Source organism: Talaromyces rugulosus, chromosome V, assembly GCF_013368755.1.
Source record: "Talaromyces rugulosus chromosome V, complete sequence".
In the NCBI taxonomy this organism is placed as follows: Eukaryota; Fungi; Ascomycota; class Eurotiomycetes; order Eurotiales; family Trichocomaceae; genus Talaromyces; species Talaromyces rugulosus.
In genome coordinates, this window is record NC_049565.1 from 4,159,558 (window position 1) to 4,182,417 (window position 22,860).

General features: G+C 46.6%; 7 protein-coding genes across 7 annotated transcripts; 4 read left to right on the forward strand and 3 right to left on the reverse strand.

Moving 5' to 3' along the window:
- Positions 1 to 161: 161 nt before the first annotated feature.
- Positions 162 to 3,158, forward strand: TRUGW13939_09948 (uncharacterized protein; the record flags this gene model as incomplete). Its single annotated transcript, XM_035493064.1, has 2 exons — positions 162 to 530; positions 609 to 3,158. 2 exons carry the CDS (start codon positions 162 to 164, stop codon positions 3,156 to 3,158), a joined length of 2,919 nt encoding a protein of 972 aa, XP_035348957.1.
- A 5,006-nt stretch (positions 3,159 to 8,164) lies between these two features.
- Positions 8,165 to 10,795, forward strand: TRUGW13939_09949 (uncharacterized protein; the record flags this gene model as incomplete). The annotated part of the gene is made up of 8 exons (XM_035493065.1): positions 8,165 to 8,255; positions 8,314 to 8,882; positions 8,946 to 9,032; positions 9,106 to 9,348; positions 9,401 to 9,450; positions 9,508 to 9,705; positions 9,758 to 9,823; positions 9,880 to 10,795. 8 exons carry the CDS (start codon positions 8,165 to 8,167, stop codon positions 10,793 to 10,795), a joined length of 2,220 nt encoding a protein of 739 aa, XP_035348958.1.
- A 119-nt stretch (positions 10,796 to 10,914) lies between these two features.
- TRUGW13939_09950 (uncharacterized protein) lies at positions 10,915 to 12,191 on the reverse strand (the record flags this gene model as incomplete). The annotated part of the gene is made up of 7 exons (XM_035493066.1): positions 10,915 to 10,926; positions 10,985 to 11,113; positions 11,184 to 11,313; positions 11,374 to 11,676; positions 11,748 to 11,840; positions 11,906 to 11,988; positions 12,045 to 12,191. 7 exons carry the CDS (start codon positions 12,189 to 12,191, stop codon positions 10,915 to 10,917), a joined length of 897 nt encoding a protein of 298 aa, XP_035348959.1.
- A 433-nt stretch (positions 12,192 to 12,624) lies between these two features.
- On the forward strand, positions 12,625 to 17,871 carry TRUGW13939_09951 (uncharacterized protein; the record flags this gene model as incomplete). The annotated part of the gene is made up of 6 exons (XM_035493067.1): positions 12,625 to 14,342; positions 15,079 to 15,174; positions 15,226 to 15,435; positions 15,499 to 16,490; positions 16,543 to 17,087; positions 17,152 to 17,871. 6 exons carry the CDS (start codon positions 12,625 to 12,627, stop codon positions 17,869 to 17,871), a joined length of 4,281 nt encoding a protein of 1,426 aa, XP_035348960.1.
- Positions 17,872 to 17,930: 59 nt separating this feature from the next.
- Positions 17,931 to 18,955, reverse strand: TRUGW13939_09952 (uncharacterized protein; the record flags this gene model as incomplete). Its single annotated transcript, XM_035493068.1, has 5 exons — positions 17,931 to 18,073; positions 18,123 to 18,516; positions 18,582 to 18,660; positions 18,724 to 18,763; positions 18,817 to 18,955. 5 exons carry the CDS (start codon positions 18,953 to 18,955, stop codon positions 17,931 to 17,933), a joined length of 795 nt encoding a protein of 264 aa, XP_035348961.1.
- A 348-nt stretch (positions 18,956 to 19,303) lies between these two features.
- On the forward strand, positions 19,304 to 20,965 carry TRUGW13939_09953 (uncharacterized protein; the record flags this gene model as incomplete). The annotated part of the gene is made up of 3 exons (XM_035493069.1): positions 19,304 to 19,460; positions 19,514 to 20,272; positions 20,331 to 20,965. 3 exons carry the CDS (start codon positions 19,304 to 19,306, stop codon positions 20,963 to 20,965), a joined length of 1,551 nt encoding a protein of 516 aa, XP_035348962.1.
- A 234-nt stretch (positions 20,966 to 21,199) lies between these two features.
- On the reverse strand, positions 21,200 to 22,744 carry TRUGW13939_09954 (uncharacterized protein; the record flags this gene model as incomplete). Its single annotated transcript, XM_035493070.1, has 1 exon — positions 21,200 to 22,744. One exon carries the CDS (start codon positions 22,742 to 22,744, stop codon positions 21,200 to 21,202), a length of 1,545 nt encoding a protein of 514 aa, XP_035348963.1.
- Positions 22,745 to 22,860: the final 116 nt, after the last annotated feature.

The following is a 22,860-nucleotide window of genomic DNA, read 5'->3' on the forward strand; positions in this document are numbered from 1 at the left end:
TCTCTACTTTCAACAGTTAGCTACTGTAAATTAATCATTAAGCTGCACCAGCGAAACATATCATTGTATATCAAACTGATCACGTGACTCCGCGTCAAACCGCGTTCCTCCCCGACTCCGTCACGGTCACTATCCAAGTCAACCACAAGACCGCACCATCAATGGATCCGATCCTCGATGGCCTAAACCAAGCCCAGCGGACAGCAGTGGCCTCGCCCTCCCCAGTCCTCCAGGTCCTCGCACCCCCCGGCTCCGGCAAGACCAAGACCCTGACCGCGCGCGTTGCGTACCTCTTGTCGCATCATGGCTTCCGCCCTCAGGACGTCATCTGCTGCACGTTTACGATCAAGGCAAGTCGCGAAATGCGCGAGCGGCTGTCGCGCTTGATTGGGGAGCAGGTGCAGTCGAAACTGGTACTGGGCACTTTCCATTCGATTTGTCGTCGGTATCTCGTTGCGTATGGGCATTTGATTGGGTTGAGGAAAGGGTTTGGGATTGCGGATAGCAATGATAGTTTGGCGATTATCAAAGTAACATCCCATTTCTGAATCCGGAGAGAGAGAGAGAGAGAGAGAAAGAAGGGGGAAGAAAAGCTTACAGTTTTGTAGAGAATTGTCAAGCGCTCGCGTCTCAATATACTGCCCAACACCGCACGATCGAGAATATCAAGCCAAAAGGCGCAAGGAATCAGCTGGGAAGAAGTGGCAGAAAAGACAAAAACCCAAAACGTCGAACAACAGGAATTTGTCAAGGTCTACCGTGACTACGAATCCGCATTGGCAGCCTCTAATCTACTCGACTATGACGACCTTCTCCTCCGCTGCGCCGATCTCTTGCGCAGCCATCCGCAATGCGTCTCGAATGTGCAGGCCGTCCTGGTCGATGAGTTTCAGGATACAAACCGCATTCAGTTTGAGCTGATGAATTTGCTGGCGTCTTGTCAGCGTTGTATTACCATTGTCGGTGACCCGGACCAAAGTATCTACGGCTTTCGGTCGGCTGAGATTAAGAATTTGGAACGGATGCAGCGTCTGTACAGTAATACATCGGTGGTGCTGCTAGAAGACAATTACCGGTCGTCTGGGTCGATTCTGGGATCTGCAGAAGAAGTCATCCAGCAAGACACGTCACGTCCCGTGAAAAAGCTGCTCCCCACGCACGGGGTCGGGACGATGCCAGTCTTGCGAAAGCTACCCTCGGCAGCAGCAGAAGCACAGTGGATGGTGACGGAGATCAAACGATGTATTGCGCTTACAGGTAGCCTTCTCAAACACTCTGATTTTGCCGTGCTGCTCCGGTCGGCGTCCTTGTCGAGGCAGATTGAATCGGAAATGGGGAAGCAGGGTGTGCCTTATCGGATGGTGGGAGGTTCGAGGTTTTTTGATCGCGTTGAAATCCGGCTTCTACTAGACTACCTTCGCGTCATTAGCCATCCGGAGAATAATGACGCACTCATCCGTATCATCAACACCCCAGCAAGAAAAATGGGCGAAGAGACGATCAAGACGTTGACTACGGGGGCGGAAAAGGATAAACTACCATTGTGGAACTACGTTAAAGATGTTGCTCAGGGGCGCAGGTCGACCCAGAAAAATCTATCTAAAGCCGCAGATGTCGGTTTATCCGGTTTTGTTGGACTGATAGAGTCTGCGAGACGGAAGCTGGAGGAATGTGCTGATGCGTCTTCTCCGAAGATCCTACTGGAGTTTATCATCAAGAAACTTGGTTTCCGGGAATATCTCGGAGTCACGTATCCCCTGGATGAAGAAAACCGGTGGGCCAATGTGGAAGAGCTCCTGGCTCAAGCCGGCGACCCAAGTGTTGAAGCTTCACAAGACGACGCTCTCGCGGACATTGATGGGCTAGAACAACAGCAAGGGCACGCTGGCGAAGAGGCATTGTCTCGTTTCTTAGCAAACGTGGCTTTATCGACCGAGGTCAAGACGGAGGAAAACCAAGCGGAAGAAAAAGTCACCATCTCGACCATCCACGCAGCCAAGGGACTGGAATGGCCAGTTGTGTTTGTTGCTGCCGTATACGAGGGCATTATTCCTCACTCACGCGCCGAAGACAGCGACGAGGAACGACGACTGCTGTACGTGGCCATGACGAGAGCGCAGGCGCTCCTCTACCTCAGCCTTCCACGCCGCGACTCGAAAAATGGGGAAGAAACCAGGCCCAGCTCATTTCTACCTCGCACGATAACCGAGACAAAATTCCGCCAGGTTGGGCCGAAGCTCCACGATCAAATAATCTTCGACATTGCCGAGATTCTTCGTCGGCCGCGTCCGAGCCAGGAAGCCATGGTGGAGGGTCTCAAGGGGTTGCCTAGTATTTATGACGATATGTGGAATCCGGACGGAGATGACGATGGCCCGAACAAGGCTACCAGGTGGGATGGCTCGGAGGCAGGTCAGGAGAGCTGGGCGAAGCGTCGGCGATTGAACAACGGCGAAGGGGGCACGGTTGGTGGCTTTGTCGGCTCGTCTACGTACACGATGAGCAACTCGTCGCATTTCTCCGTGTCGACCAGCACCTTGTCCGTGGGCTTTTCGACTGCGAGGCAACAGATGGAAATGACGCCTGATACAGCCCCCAAAGACACTGTCTCCAAAGAGGACACAGCCCCAAAAGAAAAGCAGAAAAGGGAGACTGCTACAAGCAGCAGGACCGCCAGCACGGCGACTCAGGGGACGCTCTCGAGATACTTTGGCGTCACGGAACCCACGTCACAGAGCAAGACGTCATTGCCTAGCATCCCAAACAAACAGCAGCACTTTCCGCAGAGCAAGCCTCCTCTTCCCCCTTCTGTCCAGGTACCACCCAGCCTCGGAGGTCACCGCATCCAGCCACAGCAATTCCGCCGCCCAACGCCGACGAATTCCAGCACCAATTACACGTGGCTGTCGGAGGCGAGCACGAGCACGAGAACAGTCGACTCGACGAAAAAAGACGCAGCAACCGCAACCGCAACAGCAACAACAACGGCGGTCAACGAGATTAAAAGGCCGGTCGACAGCAACTGTGGAGTCCGTCCGGCTGCCACGTTCCACACAACAAGCATGTCCACGTTACAACAGCAACCGGGGCCACGAAAGACGCTGGGGATCCGGCGCAGTGTTCACAATGGTTGGGCGGAGAGGATGAACAGGGGGTAGTCGGTCGTTTGATTTGATTTAGATCTGGACGGGATTGAAATGCATGACGAAATGATCATATCCAGCTAGTCGTGATGCTTAATAAGCCTAGTCATTTTGGTCTGAGACAAGCCTGTCTGAGACAAGCTTGCGTGGCTACGCATTACCCTGGTGAGGCGAAAAGCAGCCACATCTATTTCGTATTGTTGGAACAATAATAATAATAATAATAATAATTGTCAACCAGTCCGAAAGTCCAAAAAACGCAAACGGGATCTACGTCGCTAGTACATGGCTCCATGGAATGATCGTCCGAGTCTACGCTAGTCGAATGAGCCAATTGCAATTATCAATGACAATAATGATTCAGGGCCGATCATTCCAGCAATTATGACAACAAAATAATACAATTATAAAAATAAAATGATAATGATAATAATAATAAATGATAGAATTGCATGATGGTCGTGCCAAGAAAATGATTGCGTAGGCTGGGCGGTGAAGACCTCGGACCTGCTCACATGACTCTGGGCGACTGAGTTGGCTATAGCATCGTTTTGCTATAGGCTTACTAAGTTATTATAGGCCCATGAGTTATAGCAGGATAGGTGCCTGGACGAGGCACCAATTGCCTGCTGGCATGGCGTCACTTGATGCAGTTATTGTCAGGCAGCAGCAGCATATTAATTGGCATGAATAATAATTATGCGAATTATACAAACAATATAGGATATATCGAATCTGGAATAGGCTTGTCTGGTTATTGGTAAATAATACTAAGGTAATAATAAGTTCAATAACCGTACCTGACCGTGGCCCCTGGGCGACCGCCATTGCGAGAGTTCGGGGGGGGGGGGGGGGGAAGGGAAACAGCCCAGGGGCAAAGAAGACCAGCCCCGGGTTTCCGTTCCCCAGCCTGTAGCATTCCCGGTCCAGGCGGTGAAGCCTCGCCGCAGGAATCCACGGCAGTACCGACTAGCCAACTACCACCAACTACCAATACCACTAACCAGAACGAGTTGACACACCAGTCTTGCCTAATAATAGCAGTACGTACGTACAGAGCACTCAAGTCTTCGTGGTGACTTAGTGCCTTACCGCTGATTACTGTATTCGGCCGTGCTGCCTAGTGACGTCGGCCTAGTTTGGCGGATGGCGCCAGGCAGCATCGACGATAGCCTGGCGATGGCTATCAGAGCATTCCTGGACCTACAAAAGTACAAAAAGCCGGTCCCTGGCCCCCCCGGATTTCAGTCAGATCCATCACATCTAAACATTGAACTTCAGTCCAAACTACCTTTTTTTTTTTTTTTTTTATCACTGTGCCCTGAGAACTGTTATTGCACGCTATTGCACACGCTTCCAGGGATATCCCTTCTCACAACACCGCCCCCCCCCCGGGACAACGACTATTATATCAGCAGAATCCGCCTTGTCCTTATATTTTACCTTTTACCTTTTATCATCTTCTGATCAGTCCGGCTGCGCCACTGACTGAGGTTGTCTCTTATATATTCTCTATACTCTCCTCCGTCCTCCGTGTTCTTCAACACTCCATACTCAACACCCAATACCCAGCACTCAACCAACACACATCTAAACACCATGCCTCACAAACTCAGCGACTATTCCGACTCCAACACATCCAGCAGAGTCAGCAGCACCGACAGGATACATGTCGCCGATGTACCCGGTACGTCCTTTTTTTTTTCTTTTTTTTTTTTTTTTTTTTTTGCCAGACCTGCAGAGAGTCAGAGACAAGAGACAGAGTCAAGACAGACAGCTAACGCCAGAATCTAGATCCCTCGCGCAGATCCAATGCCAAAGTGGTCGTGGTGCATAATGGCGGTGGACCCAGCTACGACGAGAAGCGACCAGCTAGTTGGGACAAAAGCCGCTGGAAATGATTACCCCCAAGCTCAAAATCGACAAAAATCGACAAAGACCCCCGACTAGTCGGTGTGGGGAGCTCCAGGGGGTGGTCGACCCTCCGCAACGGCGCAAGTTTGGTTTATTGATTGAACCGCGCCGGCGATGCTGACTGGCGGAGCTTGCGCTTCTTTTTTACTTGACTTCCGCGCGGAAACGCCCAAAGAAGAAAAGTCAAAACACCAAAAAAATACGGGAAAAAAAAAAAAAAAAAAAAAAGTGAGGCGAACTACTGCTGTGGATTGCGATTGGTCGTTGGCGATCCGTGGTCATGTGCCTCTCCCCTTTTTGGACAGTGAGGCAAGCGATCCGTGTTGTCCCGACATTCTAGACCGCGCTCCGGCTTTTTCCTGCCGCTTTTTATGAACGGTCCGACTGTGGTGCCGGTATCATCGATTGACTTGTTGACTCGCCCTTGCATTAGTCCTGCTGATGGTTGTATTACTATATCGTTGTGGTCATGTGATGTGTTCTGGATATTTGTCTTGTTTGTCCTGTTTGTCTCGCGTTCTCGCATTTGACTGGCATCTCACATTGTTTGCCCTGCCAGCTCATATTCTTGCTTCATCTGCATGCAGTGTTGACCTCACCGCTGAGCTGGCTGCTGCAACATTTCGGCTCTCCTTCTTTTTTTGATTACTTTTGCTGCTGTTTAGCGTGTTGGAGTCGGGCTACTTGGTTGATACGAATCTGTGCTCCCCGATTGGGACGACGCCAGATAGCTCGCCTGGCGCGAGCCGTGTATATTTAAATTATCATGGGAATATGGATGGGAGGCGTTTTTGGGTTGTCTGCATGTGCCATACGTGGTGGGCTGTATAGTAATATTGATATTAATGTTTGACTTTTACGAATACATTTCATCAGTCTGTAGTTAGTATTGTTGCTTATATAACCGGTGGAAGACAATGGCCCAAAAGGGAAGGCACGGGGCGCACCGCGAGGAAGGTGCGGATGGGGCACCCCGGTCAGGCATGTCTTCCCCTCCTTCCCTCTTATTTTTTCTGTTCTCCTTCTCTTCTCCTCTTTCATCTCGTCAGAGGCCGATTCCATTCTTCTTCTGATCTTTTGGTGCGGTAGTCAACACCATCTTTGTCTCTTTCATGGAGAAATGAAGGAGTATGCATACTCATACCCCTCTACAACAGTGTCGGCACCTGCTAACTGGACACAACAGCCACGACGAGTATCACAAAACCCCTTCGGTCGATCACAGATCCAGCGCTTGGGTGGGCTGTCTTCAGACTTCCTGAGGCAGTGGCGTGGCCAGCCTGGATCTACGTATGGGTCGTGACATTTCTCTTTTTTTTGTCAGTTGATTCCATGGTGGTGAGACTATCACAACATGCGAGTGAGTTGCTCCCCTTCATCCTCTTCAGAATGAGAGCTTGTAGCTAACTGGATATAGTTTCGGACCCCTTGAATCACTATCCTACCACAGCCGTTACCACCTGGGAGGATTCTTGCTCCGGAATAGCACATTTATGTACTGAAGGAACCTCTTTATTGAGAACCAAAGCTAAGTAATACCCCCCCCCCATCTTGTGGGATGACCGGTAAGTCACACATATGGGAATACACGGCAAGTTCGAACGCTAATTATATTAGCTCTAGTTTCACTTGGGATTGCGCTCAGACTCTCCGGTGTTTTTTTCATTGATTTCTTTTGCTGAATAATTTTATAAAAAAATTTTCACGTGGCCAACGTGAATATACATATGGGACGTGGCACTTTTTTCGGGTATTTAGCTGGTTTCTGAATGTCGGGATCATCTTGAAGGATCATGGAGGATGTTTTATTGTGACAATAAAAGTACATATACATGTTCATGTCGTGACTTGTAAATATAGTTTTTCCTTACCCTGCCATCACTATTGTAGAGTTCGTATCTTCTGATGGACCATGGCATACTTTACTTAGACTGACAATTCTGAGGACAAATATGTTTTCTGCTATTTAGGATAGTAACAGTATTTGGATCGACCTCGAAAACTTATTCTTAGCTAGCATATACCTTCAGTATAGCTGAACGAACAGGAAGCTTATGGTCGTATGTACTGGATTATTTCATTTTATTGAGCTATATAGAAGCAACATTTGTGACCACTCCCTTGTGTGCGTATTATTTGGTCCAACAAGACGCAAAAACAGACGCACTCTGCCCCCCAGAACAAGGAGACACCCAGTTCTTCTTTTACTCAAGCCAAAAAATAAAAAATAAAAACATACAACAGCTGGGATTCGCTGGTGGTCACCCACCCAACTACTAACCAGCCGGCGTGTGGCTTAAGTACGGCTGAGCGGACGGGAAGCCCTGTTTTCCACACCCTATGGTCGTATGTATTAGGATAGAGAATGTAATGGCTTATATGGTAGCAATGGTTGTGATCATTGTCTTGTGTATGAACTATTAGTTGGTCCATAAATAGCAATTGAGCCCTAATTCATCTTGAAACCCCCATCGCCGCCTCCCTAGTCATTGGTTTTTGTCTGGGGAAGCAATATACGACAAGTTTAATACATGATCGGTATCCCTTTCAGTCTCGGGGCATCAATTATTATCTTGATAATATCGATATTATCGATATCGGCAGAGGAATTCGCGTAAACAGCTCTTAGTAATGGATTGCTACCTCATTATTGGAAAGGCCGGAGTGGTCATGTTTCAAAAGTGTATTCTATGCATCTAATTTTTAGAGGTTAGAGAAATAAATAGACCGAATAGCTGATGGGATCATTTGCATATATTATTGGTATTTACTTGTGCTACTAACGACATTTGCTGATTTTAATTGTTAGCTACTCCATACTATAAAATAGAATTGATGGCCCCGAAGGATCGATCTAATATTAACTCAGCTCCTGGTTTGTCGATCAAGGCCTAGGTGGGGGCCGTCTCACCCCCACTCAAGTTGGCGCTCAACGTTGTCTCATGTAGTTTATTGCACCTAGCGTGACATGATCGCATAATAGGGCTGTATCAATTCAGCTGTGTCTATATTACTGTGACTACCTGTCTCCTTGTTGTACACGAGTGCAATTGACAGGTCCAAATAACTCAATGGTAGCTGATAAGACAAGAAAGACTCCGGCCTAGATGAGCGGCATACAGAGATTCTACTGCAACCACCACGGGTGTGACAAGAGCTTTCGGAGGCGAGAGCACTTGAAGAGACATTCTCTGAACCGTACGGCAGGCCTTCTGTGCGATCCAATGCATGTATCGTTTTTAACCTGTTTGACTAGATACCGACCAGACCATCCTGTGTCCCCGCTGCCACAAGATATTCTACCGAAACGACCTTTTGCAGCGGCATTTGATTCTCAAACACGGTCTCCGCAGAAGTTCTCCCAACGGCGGAACTGCATTGGATAAGTCTCCTGCTCAGTCAGATGCTGGATCTACCTCTACAACGGAGAACATTTCATCCGAGAGGCGGCGGCCGGAGGAGCAGCCCGTTTTGCACGAAATGAATGATAGCATGGATGGCCATATCATCCTGCCCAATCAACAACAAAGTCTTGGCTTAGCCTCAGGTCAAGGACAAAGTAATCGCCATTCTGGAGGCTATACTCATCAGACACCGCCAAGCTATGAAAGAGCTCCAATATTGTCTGCAACTAGCAATGACCGTACGGCAGCATTATCTTCAGCACAGCCGGAAGGTCCGGATGGGTTTGATATGGGAAACTTCTCAATTCAACCAGCCAATGCTACTCCTCGCATGGACTGGCTATTTCAATTCCAGCCCGAATTTTCTTCTGGGGTTGTCCCAGGTCAACAAACCCCGCCTCCGGTTCAACGTCTACAGCCTGTATGTACCACTCACTCATTTTCGGCCCTCAGCATCAATTGGGGCTGACAATTTTCTATCTAGGACATACCCTCCTTTGGACTGCCTACGACCAATAACCCTACACAACTGGATTTCGAGATGTATACGAACCTCGTTTCTCTTGTCCCGGTATTTAAAACCCAACTGTCATAGAATGAAAAAAAAAAAATAAAAAAAACAAACCGCTTATGGGAAGTTCCAGACTCGAGCCGAATTTTCGTTTCTAATTGCAAGCCCAGAATTGACATCTCGTTTTATCGAAAATGCAGTTGCTCATTTAAACCTTTTTGCCCCATTTTTCCACAGCCACACACGGAATATCAACTTCCTCCCGACAGAGCTGTGTGCTTCTTTGCTAGCCATTGGGCTATTGATATCTCATTATAAGGGTGCTCATGAGCTGGGCTGCATATTGCTATCACAGCTGAGAGAGTCAATTGTTCAAGTAATTCAATAAATATTTTTCAGCCTATTTGCATGCTAACTGGCTCTTGCAGTTTATTAACAAACCAATAGGAAACCCACAGATCTGGGCCCTAGAAACGATGTTAGTATAGATATAGATCTTTAAAACTATATCTCTGTCGCTAATACAAAGTGATAGGTTTCTTGTCGAATATGCAGGCATGTTCTTCGGGAACCGCGCAGACGTCGAAGCAAGTGACATAATACACGGAAATACTGTAGCCATTGGACGCCGACTTCGGATTGCACAGTCTGTGAAACAATCATCTGCTCTCTCACCGGATTCCTCGCTTCAGCAGACATGGTACGATTGGACCAAAAAGGAGTCGGTTAAAAGGTATGCTTTAGTATGATCTAGTGGCTTTTTACACTTGCTAATAGTTATATAGACTCGCATATTGCATATTTATAAGCGATGTTCAGCATGCTGTATTTTTCGGGCATGTCCGAGCAGTGTAAGCATGGATCTTTACGTTGAAAGATTGGACAAACTAATGCATTCCGATTTTAGGTCCTCTCCACTTGGCCTCACTCTCGAACTTCCATGTGATAATGCCTTGTGGAATGCTCCCAGTGCTGAAGAATGGGAAATCCGTTCGAGAGAGGCACACTCATCTTCAATCAAATTCAATGAGATCTATCATTCTCTTACATTGAACGAGACTCACAACTTAAACGCCCTTTCTTTAAACGCCTACTCCCAATTTATTATTCTGACGGCATTTTCATCTCTCGCTTTATCCGCTGAACAACAAACCAAAGACCCGTTTTACAATGCTAGTCAAGCGAGAAATTGTGTAAAATTCGCCCAAGATACTCTGTACAACAACATGATCTCTCTCCACCCTGCCTCCGCATCTCGGACCAGCTCTCTTATGACATATCATCTAACCACCATATCTCTCTATACCCCGCTTTATCGCCTCGAAACTGCCACGAATGTCGGCTACTCCACAGCCGGCACAACTCCCGCGGAAGAGACCCGTCTTGCAGCAATGAGACTACTCACTCGCGAAAAAGTCACAATGGAAGCCGCAAAACACGCAGTCAGCCTATTACGCCTTTACGTTGGAAAACAATCTTCTCCGCTGAATAACCAAAATCCTTTCGATGAAGTGCTTGAGGAGTCCTCTCCATTTGAGACAACTGCGCTGTACTTTGGGATACTGACCCTATGGGCCTATTTGTTTTCCCGAGGCTTTGATTCGGAAACTTCTACTTACTCTTACTCTCAACCGGACCAAAGGCAAATGGCGGCCATTCTGGATGACCTTTCGGCTGCAATTAATGCTGGAGATATGCACGGCTGCGTGAAATTTTGGAGGGAGATTGTTCCACCTGTTAGCTTACGTTTAACAGAGAAAAAAAGTGCTAATGCTAGGGAATATGCTGCCGTATTAAGTAGTTTGGCTGATGCTTTGGTTTGATCGGTATTTTGTTTGATATATGTATTTTAATAGCGGTTGGAATGGGTATGATTTTATGATTTATATTACTCAAATCTACATGTAAATTTAATAACGATAGTTCCAGACGAGTGGACGCGTTACTCATCATGCTATAGTCAATTTCTGTCAGCATCCTGGTACAAGATAAATTGAGAAGTGTCGACTTACAAACACTGTTGTTTTCCAAGGCGGATTACAGGTCCTCAAGCCTTTCTCTAGGGTCTTGATACGACTCATATCTTCTGCATCAAGGCTGACATCCTGGAAATTGGCGGATATTCTAGAAGGCGTCACCGACTATATTGATAGATTGGTTAATGCCAGCGACATTTAGGTTTTTGTTTCAGACACAGCTGGAGATACTAACTTTCGTGAGGACCGCATACCCCCTCTGAATGCCCCAATTAAGCAAAACTTGAGCAGCCTGACAGTTATGCTTTTCGGCAATTTCAGTAATTATTTTTTCTTCCTTGAGTGGAGTATCGTTTGATCCTAGTCTTTTAACCCACGAATGTCAGATCTCTGAATGACCAGATAGAAACGGGGGTTAAACCGACGGTGTATAAGCTGTCAAAACAATGCCCCTCTGCTTGCAATACTCCAAAAGGCGATCCTGTTGCAAATATGGGTGCAACTCGACTTGATTCACAGCCGGAACAACCTTGCTGGACCGGCGCAAGACTTCCAGGTTATGAATATCAAAGTTGGAAACTCCAATAGCTTTCACTTTCCCTGTTGCTAGGAGTCTCTCCATACTTTCCCATGTTTTGGTAAAGGGATGATCGAGAATCACATCTCGTGTGCCATCCGGGAGAAGAGGGAAGGTTGGGGGATTGCCATTGGGGTTTAATGTGACCGGCCTTGAAGTCAGATCTTAGTAAAAAAAAAAATACTAACATGATATTGAAGACGAGATCAAGGAGAGTCTTACCAGTGGAGAAGATACAGGTCTAAATATTCCACACCCAGCTGCTTCAAAGATAGGTCCAGATTTTCCTCGACGCGCTCGTGGTATGTGCTCCACCTAGAAGATTTTTTTCGGTTTTAGAAATAATTCAACAACCTGCGTAGCAGGATCTCGCAACGTACAGTTTCGTCGTTAGAAAATATTCTTCTCTCTTCAACCCGCTATCCTTCAAGGCTCTACCGACCTCAGACTCGTTTCCGTATATCTGTTTCTCTTGGTTAACAATATTTGATGGCAAATCAGTTGGAAGCTTCAACCCACCCACGCGCAGTCTATGTGTCTATACCCAGTCTTGAAGGCTTCCAGAACCGAGGAGTAGGCATCATTCGGGGCTGATTTCCAGGTGCCAAAGCCTAGTGCGGGGATGGCGAGGCCGTTGTTGAGGTGGAATTTGCGACCTGAAGCCATTTTGTCTATCGTGCGCAAGACAAATAAGGAAAAAGTATGAATTTTCTAAAGCTTGGTGTTAAAGTAAATCGTAATTATTATTCGCAGCGCTTTCCTACGATAGGAGTATGTGATATAGTTAATATCGAAATGAAAATATTGCGATGCATCTCGGAGACATGTCCGGTTTTGGTGCGGGATAAGCTGATCTTCATCCCGCAGCAAGCAAAAAGGTGGCCTTTGTAGTACTAGAGTAAAATCGTAGGGAAAAAGGTACGATTTCATGGCGTTCCATGTTGGTTGATTCTTGGATCTTCAGGTGTAATGTGGAACACTCGCTTGAAAACTGTTAAGAAAGTGACATATAAGCAAGCCCCAATTATCATCAATACAACTGGGTGTTGACGCCAACAAAGAGCATTCAGTAACACGAAACCACCTGGAAACAATCAAGATGAATGGGTTTGCAGGGGAAAATAACTCATATGACCTCATAATCCTCGGTGCGACGCCAGGGGGCATAGCCGCTGGTATCTCGGCGGCCAGATTGGGAAAGAAGTCTTTGATACTGGAACGCACCCGATTTATAGGTGGTTTGCCTGCCAATGGCTTGGGAGCTACCGATATAGCTACTCGTGGAGCGACAGGAGGTATTTTTCTCGAATTTGTCCAGCGCATTAAGCAGAAATACGTGGATAAATTTGGCTCCGAGTCCAAAGAAGTTGAAGACTGTAGCGATGGGTATCGGTTTGAGCCCAGCGTCGCCGAACTGGTCTTCACCGAAATGCTGGAAGGCTACAAGGCCAGCATCGATGTCTTGAGGGAGCGTCAGTTTGATTTCCAGCCGTGGGATCTGAGGATGGCGGAAGATGGGACAAAGATACAAGCCATCCATGTGACCAATCTCGAGTCTGGTGTCCGCGAGACATATCGTGCATTGTTTTTCGTGGATGCTACGTACGAAGGTGATCTCATTGCGGCTGCTGGTGTTCCTTTCTATATTGGCCGTGAAAGTCGAAGCCAATACGGCGAGCTCGGCGCCGGAAAGGTTTACAAGCTCTGGCGTGGGCCTGAGTGTGTCGGCACCGATTACACTGGGGACAACGCGGTACAAGCTTATAACTATCGACTCTGTCTTACCGACAACCCTGACAACCGAGTCCCCATTCAAAAACCAGCCCACTACAACCGAGATGAATACGTTTCTCTTATCCCAGACGTTAAAACCGGTGCTCATACCGGTATGGACAGTCTTCAAATTTCGCAAAAGCAACTGGAAGAAAACGCGAGGAGAGCAGAAAAGAATCTGCCCCCAGAGCCTGATTACATTCCAGGAATTCAACGCCTGTCAAGTATTTGCAAATTACCACTCGATAAGTGGGATGGAAATAATATGCATTTTGCATTTATCTCGACGGATTTGCCAGAAGAGAACTGGCCATACCCGACAGCGAGCTGGGAATGGCGCGATAAGTTCGCTATACGGTTACGCGAGTACACCGAGGGACTTTTCTACTTTGCCCAGAACGACCCGGAGCTTCCTCTTTATTTCAGAGAGAAGTGCAACGAGTGGGGTTGGGCAAAGGACGAATATGTCGAGAACGGTCATTTTCCAAGGCAAATTTACGTTAGAGAAGGCAGAAGAATGAAAGGAAAGTACCTTTTCACAGCACACGATTCTCTGCCAACAACATACAATGGGCGTCCTCCTGTTCACCATGACAGTATAACGGCGAGTCACTACCAATTAGACTCTCATGCAGTACGCAAACGAGAAGCCGGCAGGATTCATCTGGACGGATTTCTGGGATATCCTTGTGCTCCATACACAGTGCCCTATCGAGTAATGGTACCAGACTCGCCGGTTGGGAATCTCATAGCACCTGTTCCTGTGTCTGCGACGCATATTGGATTTTCGACATTGAGGATGGAGCCGTGTTGGATGGCGCTAGGACAGGCTGCGGGTGTTGCAGCGTCCCTGTGTATCGATCAAAGAGCAGTTGCAAAGGATGTTTCTATCGAAAAATTACAAGATACACTACTAACCGACGGAGCCGTATTGGTTTACCAGGCAGGATTATTGGAGAGCTGGAAAGAAGGCAATCGACATGAATTTTCCCAGGCACAGAAAAAAGAGTTGCAGATGAATGGGATTAACGTGAGAGCTTTTGGGTACTAAAGAATTAATATACATAGATTTACTGTTTGTGAAATGCTAGATTTAATCATTTAGAAATTTATTAAGTATTAAGTAATTGGAAGTAATCTCAGTATCGAGTACAAAAGACCGTATACACCAATTAGTTCTTGAATTCTAATGGCTCTTTACCTCAGTTGACCTAGAGCGCGAGCTCATCTACGCACTTGATAATAAGTAGACTTCTAACTATTCATATGTGGTGCTGAAATAATTTAATGGTATGGTTTGTCCATTTTTCACTAATATTCCATCTGACCCAGGTCAAGGTTCGCACCCTTACTGTTTAACCGTTGGAAATCCCATTACTACTCACATTTTGGTTGTAAAGCCGGCAGTTTCTCTTTCAGTATTAGTCAAAAGTCTGGCAATTTAAGGGCTAACAAAAATACACCTTTGCTATTCATTAATAATTTACAATTAGGTTTTGGGTATGTAAATCGAAAAAGGTGAATGTTCTTTACCCCGCCGAATCGTCACTAGCTCTGAGGGATACATTAAGCTCGTGCGGGATGAGCAGATATACTTCTACTATTTCTAAAAAGAGATATACAAGCTGCGTTAAATATCTAGATTAGATAATCACAATTAGAAATATTTACACAACTTGTTTAGCGAGACGTTTCACTTCACACGCAAACGCACAAAAGCCCAGAAGAATTAATCGCATGATACTTATACTCTAAATATTTTGTTTGGGCTTTTGACAAGTCGACTAAACCCGATGTTGCGCCGTACAATCTTGACCGACTTTCAATGGTCGGATGAAGAGGGAAGGCTGAGCGGCGAGACAAAAATTCCTACAAAGTAAGTAACGCTTACTTACTATGAGTATAATTTTTAAATTCATGCCTGTAGCATTCACTTGGATCTTTTAGCGGGAAACCATATTCCCGACCCTTTCATTGGCACAAATGAAAAGGATGTTCAATGGGTTGACTCAAAAAATTGGGTATATACCACCCACTTTACTGCTAGTCCTGAAGCCGCAGGATATCAGTCAGCTCTTGTGTTCGAAGGACTGGATACTTTCGCCAAAGTGGAGTTAAATGGTGTGCAGATATGCGAGTGAGTATAAAGCCTCCCACTTCAAGCGATGATAACGACGTGGAATAAAGCTAAAAAGCTCAGGTCCGATAACATGTTCGTGCCTCATCATGTCGAACTGGCACCTGGCTTACTGAAGAATGAAAACATCCTCAAAATCACTTTCCAGTCGGCAATGAAGGTAGCAAACTCGATATACAAAGAGAAAGGTCACCTTGTATGCTGGAACGGCCAGTACGAGCGAGTATATGCACGAAAAGCACAGTACCATTTTGGTTGGGATTGGGGACCCTCACTTGTCACAGCAGGTCCCTGGAAGCCAATTTATCTAGAAACCTATCAATCTCGACTTGACAATGTTAGAGTCGAGGCGCGGTTGTCTGATGATCTCAAAGATGGGACATTGTTTGTGAGCTGTGATATTCGTCACGACTCTGATAGGTATACACTGGAGAGTACAATTGTCGATCCCAAGGGGTTGACACTAACCTCGAGAAATATTGAAAAGGGACAAGGCGCACTTATTCCTATCCCTGATGTACAAGTTTGGTATCCCTTTACCCATGGCAAACAACCTCTATACGAAGTGAGAACAGTCCTTCGCAACAGTGATGACAACACCGTCCTCCACACGGTGTCTCATACTGTGGGCTTCCGTCGAGTTGAATTGGTCCAGTCACCACTGAAAGAGGGATCGACATTTTATTTTAAAATCAATGAAATTCCCATATTCATGGGTGGCAGTAACTGGATCCCTGGTGACAATTTTCTCACCAGAATGACCCCAGATCGATATGCTAGGTGGATAGATTTAGCTGTGCGTGGCAACCAGAATATGATCCGGGTTTGGGGTGGAGGAATATACGAAGATGACGCATTTTTTGATGAATGTGACCGTCGTGGGTTGCTTGTCTGGCAAGACTTTGCTTTTGCGTGTGGGCAGTATCCATCCGATGAAAATTTTGTCGACAGTGTTAAAAAGGAAGCCGTGGCAGCGGTGCGGCGTCTACGAAACCATCCATCGTTATGTATATTCGCAGGTAATAACGAGGATTATCAAGTTGCCAATGAAGGATGTATGTGATCGGTGTTTATACAAGACAATGAGAGACGACTGACCTTATTTAGTGAAACACGACATGAAAACCCCTGAGTCCGAATGGAAAAACACTACTTTTGGTGCTCGGTATACCTACGAGGCAATTCTCCCTGACATTGTTCGTCAGCACGCACCGTGGATCACCTACTGGCCGGGATCTCCCTTCGGCGGTGAAGACAACAACAGTGACCGAACTATTGGAGACGTGCATATCTGGAATGTTTCTAGCGGGATGTTGGTTCCTTACCAGCGGTACCCCGACCTTTGTGCGCGGTTTATTTCAGAGTTTGGAATGCTCTCTTGTCCTCATTTAGAGACTGTGAAACAGGCCTTCTTTGATCCTGCCGATACAGATACCCATCCTCAATCCCTTGCTTTTGAGCATCATTGTAAAGCGTCTAGTTATGAAAAGAGGATGTTTACCTGCATGGGAGAAAATTTTCGGCTATCGTTTGATTTACAGAGATATATTTATTTGTCGCAATTGACGCAGAGTGAAGCAATGGGTTACGCTTTTCGGGGATGGAGGAGGCAGTTCCAAGGGAGACTTTGTGGAGGGGCCTTAGTATGGCAGGTTAGTCTCGTACTTTCTCTTCTCACAATCACTCCATGGTTCTTAAATTAATGGATTTGTCTAGATGAATGATTCCTGGCCTGTATCTAGCTGGGCCATCGTCGACTACTACGAGCGCCCAAAGCCAGCATACTACGTGATCATGAGAGCCCTGAAACCTCTTGCTATTGGTGTTATTCGGCGACCTAAAATCGAAGTTCGGCCCAATTTCCAGCATTTAGCTCTCATCAATGGAAAGATGAAAGCTGACGCTGCAGGGGTTATTGCGCATGCTACGCCTCACATCTACCCTCCCAAAGAATCCACCTTTTCTGTCTGGATTGCCAATTCTGGAGTGGAGGTAGTAAGAGGGACTGTGGAGCTGAGATATATCTCTATTGTGACAGGACTGGACGTGTGTTTGGCAAAGACATGGTCAGTTGATATTCTAGCCCTAGGGACGACCGAAATTGTTGCAGACAAAGAGACCCCAGAGGATGAGCCGGTAGTTTTGGCTGTTAGACTTTTTGACGAGTCTGGAAAGTGTGTTATCTCGAGAGAAAGCGACTGGCCACAACCATTTAAACATTACACATTTCCCGACAGGGGTCTGACAGTCAGGGTTGTTGGGGAGACGGTTCATATCTCGGCAAAGAAACCCGTCAAGGGACTGGTGTTGTTGAATGACGGTGTGACATGGTCAGATAACTGTCTCGACATTATTCCGGGCGACCTTCAGATTGTTGAAGCAAAGGGACTCAATAGGGATGTGGAATGTATTTACTATGGACAAGAGGATTCATAATCCACAAAGCTGATGATTTGTTTTATTTCCTAGTCAATCTATCTATTCAATATTCTGCTCTAGTCATCATATCTAGGGGCATTATTCCACTCTGAAAATATAATTGGTAATTTTTCAGGTGTTTGGTCTGGAAAATTTTGACGGATCGCATCTGTCACTTCTCTATAAAGAAGTCTATACCCGTCGGCACTCAGATGGAGACCTGATGAAGTAAGTATCAATTTAAAGTTGCCACTAAATGGAAAACCTACCATCATATAAAAGTCTCTGAAATACTTCATTCTTCTGAGTCTCTAGTGATCCCTCCAGTACCTGCCCTTCTTTCCATCCGGCTTCTCTCATAAAAGTCGACCAAATATCAACTCCAACGAGGTTCATTCTCCTTGCAACATCCAAACAAACCTCTGCATACTTCCTAGTATTCTCAGCCCGTCGGCGTAAAAATGGGAATCCCTTTTCTATATCAAGCTGGCTTTGTTGATGCTCGCAGATTGGAGGTGGAGTGACTATGATGATATTTGGGTTTTGCAGGCGCGTGACCGGGTGGTTGACAATGTGTTCGATATTGGCCTTGAATTCGTCTATGGAGACGTGTTGTCTCGAAGTCTGGTCAATGATGGAGTCATTGGCGCCAAAAAACAGCAGCTTTGCGAAATATTAGATATGGCATGATTGCCGGAGGTATTTCATAAACAAAGGAGGAAAATTACCAGAAATCGCACGTGAGCAAGGTGTGGAGGTGGGAAGAACTGAGGATATATCAATCTTATATTGGCAGTGTTGTATCCACTTAAAACTGGGTCAACTATGCTTGCATATCCACATAGTTACATTTTCGCATTGGGTTCTTACCTGAAGCCACGATTGATAACATCCAACCGGCGAGCGTAATCTTTTCGCCGATTAAAATAATCATCAATCAATTTAGGTAGAAGCACGACATACCATGTGCTAGAGCAGGAACAAACCCGAACCCACTATCTTGGTTTGACGCACCCTGCGTGATCGAGTCGCCTAGCAGAATGAATTGATCAAAAGTGACCAGATCTCCGGCCAAGGCATCAGCGGGGCTGCTGTGAGACATGACAGCAGAGATGTCTCGCGACAGACGAGGGCCTATTAAGATTGTAAGTATTAAACCCTGCAAATGACAGGCTAGGCCACAATTATTTTCCCTTTCCTTTCTTTTTTTTGGGTTCGGGGCAAGCTGACAGCCTGAAGAGTTAAAAATAATATCATCCCGCACCCCACACCTGAAAGTGCGGGTCTTGGCATTGGTGCTGACTTTAGGGAACATTGGGTGTGGGGGATGTAACTTGCATTACTAGTACGGAGTACTTTTTATACCCTAAGATACCTCTCTATAAAGCTATACACAAGATGTGAGCTATTTCACGGTTGTATGAATTTTCTCTCCATTGAAACCAAAGCCATGTCCGGGATCAATAAGGAAACCGTGTCTCATTTCGAGATGTCTAAAGACACAACCCTGCAGGCTGAAATGAGGGCTGAAGTGCTCCTTTCACCGCCAAAGAAATTCTCTAAGGCAGCGATACAGCTATATTTTTTTATGCTCTTGGCCTACTGCAGTAAGCAACCCCCGCAAACTCAGTCGGCCGACCGTAGATATTGACGATAGTAGACTCATGGGGCACCGGGTTTGACTCCTCACTCATGTCGGCCATGAACAGCAGTGACCGCTGGCACAGCGACCTGGGCGTGCCCAAGACCGGCAGCCTCCTTGGCATTGTAACCGCTATCTATACCATTGGTAACATGGTAGGATCATTCGTCGCTGGACCAGCTGGTGATCGCTGGGGACGGAAGGTCGGCATGGTGATTGGCAACACAATCACGTTGGTCGGCGCCATAGTACTATTTTCAGCTGGAAATTACCATGCTTTCCTTGCCGGCCGCTTCCTGACCGGCTTTGGTCTCGCTATCAGCCGGTCCTCAGCACCATCGTGGGTGGCCGAAATGAGTCCCCCGCAATGGCGCGGTCCGGCCGTCATGTTGTACAACTCGCTCTGGCTGATCGGTGCCATTATTGCCAGTGCAATTGCGTTTGCATCGGGTCCAATTCAGTCGTCGCTCTCTTGGAGATTACCATTAATCTTGCAGGTAGTGCCTACATCGATTGTTTTACTTGGGGTTTGGTTCTTGCCAGAGTCACCCCGATGGTTGATTGCCAATGATCGCTTAGATGATGCTCGTCGTATCTTAACCAAATATCATGCAGACGGTGATGAGAATTCTGGTCTTGTTTCGCTTGAGATTATTGAAATGCAAGACAGTATCAAACTGGAGGCGTCTGATAAACGCTGGTACGACTACTCGGAGTTTGTCACCACGCGGGGAAATCGGTATCGCCTGTTTATGGTTATTTCAATCGGAGTGATTGGTATTGCCTCATTTTTCAAGTTTTATTACCAACACGTCTGACTTACTCTTGCTTTTAGGTCAATGGGGTGGCAGCAACCTCACTGGGTATTACCTAGCCAACAACCTTCGCAATATTGGCATTACAGCCCAAAACCGTCTATTGGTGTACAACATGGCATACTACATTTCGGCATTAGGTGGGGCGAGCATTGGCTCGTTACTTTCGAATAAGGTCGGTCGTCGGCCGCAACTCCTCTTCGGGTGTTTGTCGATGAGTGCATGTTTAGTTGCTCTAATTGGCGTGACATCACAATACCACAAGGGACAATCATCATCCCTCTCCAATTTGACTATTGCCTTTATCTTCTTCGTCGGCATTTTCCACTCCGGGGGCGTGAATCCTCTGGTAGTTGCGTATCCCGTGGAATGTCTGCACACGAATACACGTTCGAAGGGCATGGGGATTAATAATCTAGTTCTCAATGCGGCAGAATTTGTGAATACGTATGCGGCGCCCATTGCACTGGCGAATATTGCCTGGAAGATTTATATTGTGTATGCGGTCTGGAATATTGTACAAGCTGTTTGGGTGTATTTGTTTTTTGTTGAGACTAAGGATAGGACTTTGGAGGAGATGGATGAGATTTTCACGGCGAAGAACCCTGTTAAGGCATCTTTGAGGGATGTATCTAATTTTGATGGAGGGATATAGTCATTAGCCGTAATTTGCCAAATTAAACACATAATTAATCTATTATCCCACAAGACAACTCCCGAAATAGACCTAGAAATTAACAAGGTTCAGTAATCTTACCCAATTCAAGTGTTCTAAAGGCCTAGGGGGTAGTTATATAGGATTGACCATTGTACGATATCGAATGCTAAGATAGAATCAAATTTTCGTATAAATTGAGCATATAATATCCGATAACTTCCCAGAGGAAGTTCATGAGTTAACTATCTCGATACCCTCCGAATGACTAACATGAAACAACTTCATCTCCTCAAATGTTGTCGCCGGGACCTTACTGTCATGAATGTACACATCACTAATAGTCACATCGCTAACTATCGATGACTCATTGTACCCTGCCAAATACGCATCGCCTTTGCCCTGCTGCCGTGCCCGAATATTCTTAATCGTCAAATCTTTCAACGGCCCAACACCCTGACCCGCATCGTCGACATAAATCGCCATCCACGTCGCTTTCCCGGCTGGCGACCCCGATAACCTCTCAATATCAATGTTTTCAAAAGTAATATTACTCGCGATTTCGGAGCCAAACTTGTGATGAATGCCGATGCCAACACCAGCTTTGTATGTGACGCTGTCCCGGAAAGTCACATTATCCTGTACATCCCACACGCCTTCCCCGATTTTGTAGGAGAAGCACAGCGTCCAGGCAAGGCAGTCTTCAAACAACACATCCCGCAACTCCCGCGGCGCGTACGGATAAGGTACGGTAGTGTGCACGTTATACTGCCATGTCTTCGCCGAGTAGGAATCGTCATTGGCAATCGCAATCGAGCGGCGCACTGTCACCCGCGTCGACTCGATGACATCGATCCCGTCATCCTGAGTGACGTCCTGCCTATCTAGAATCTTGAGATTCGTCAACAGCGCATCGGTGACCTGGATCGGTGTGACAGCCCAAAACGAGCTGTCACGTACAAGGACCCCATCGTAGGTGAAATTCGTTGTACCAACGGGCACTACCAGGTCAGCCATGAACTTGGCCTTGCGTGTATTATACCCATTCCCATCAATAGTGCCGCGGCCATAGAGTTTAATATTGGTCGAGTTGATTTCTGTCTGGATCCACCATGTGCCGTCGTACAGGTCGGCCTTGTTGTAGAGGGTTGTATAGTCGCTTGGATTTCCTGAGAAGCGCAGCACCGCGCCGCCAGCAATATACAATGAAGTGTGGTTACGGAGCATCAGGTTGCCAATTGTATATAGGCCTGCGGGCACGTAGACGGTACTCCCTGGCTTCTCGGCTGCTGCGTCCATGGCGGCTTGAATACCCTTTGTCAACGATTTCCCAGTATTATCTGCGTCGTAGTCGAGTACATTATAAATAGTCGAGCCTGAGCTAGCAGGCACATCGACCTCGCTTGGATCAAGTAAAACGACAAATTCCTTCTCGTCATTAATCTTAACAATCAGATAATGTGCCTTTGTAAGGGAGAACACAAGCTCATTGCCCTCCGTTTTCGCTGATATGGGTAGTTTTGCTGGAGAGATGGAGTAAGATGTGATGCTATCTCCCGCCGTAAGCGCAATGCGGAATTCGGTATCATATCCCTCATCCATGGATACCTGCACGTAGTCATAGCCAGCATAGCTGACAGTGTATGCGTACGTGCCGTTTACTTTGAGTGAGAAGTGTGCGGATTTGTCGTAGATGGAAGGCCGGGGATAGCTGACGAAGGAAGCGTGAATAGAGGAGATTAGGAGCGCCAGGATGGCGAGGAAGGGTTGGAAGATCATCTTTTCTCTCTCTTTCTCTCTGTTTTCCTTTGCCTCTCTTTGATTTTTGGAATTTGAGTGATGACAGCACTATGAGTTTAATTTATATTCGTGGCATCGATTGGCTCGGTGCTGAT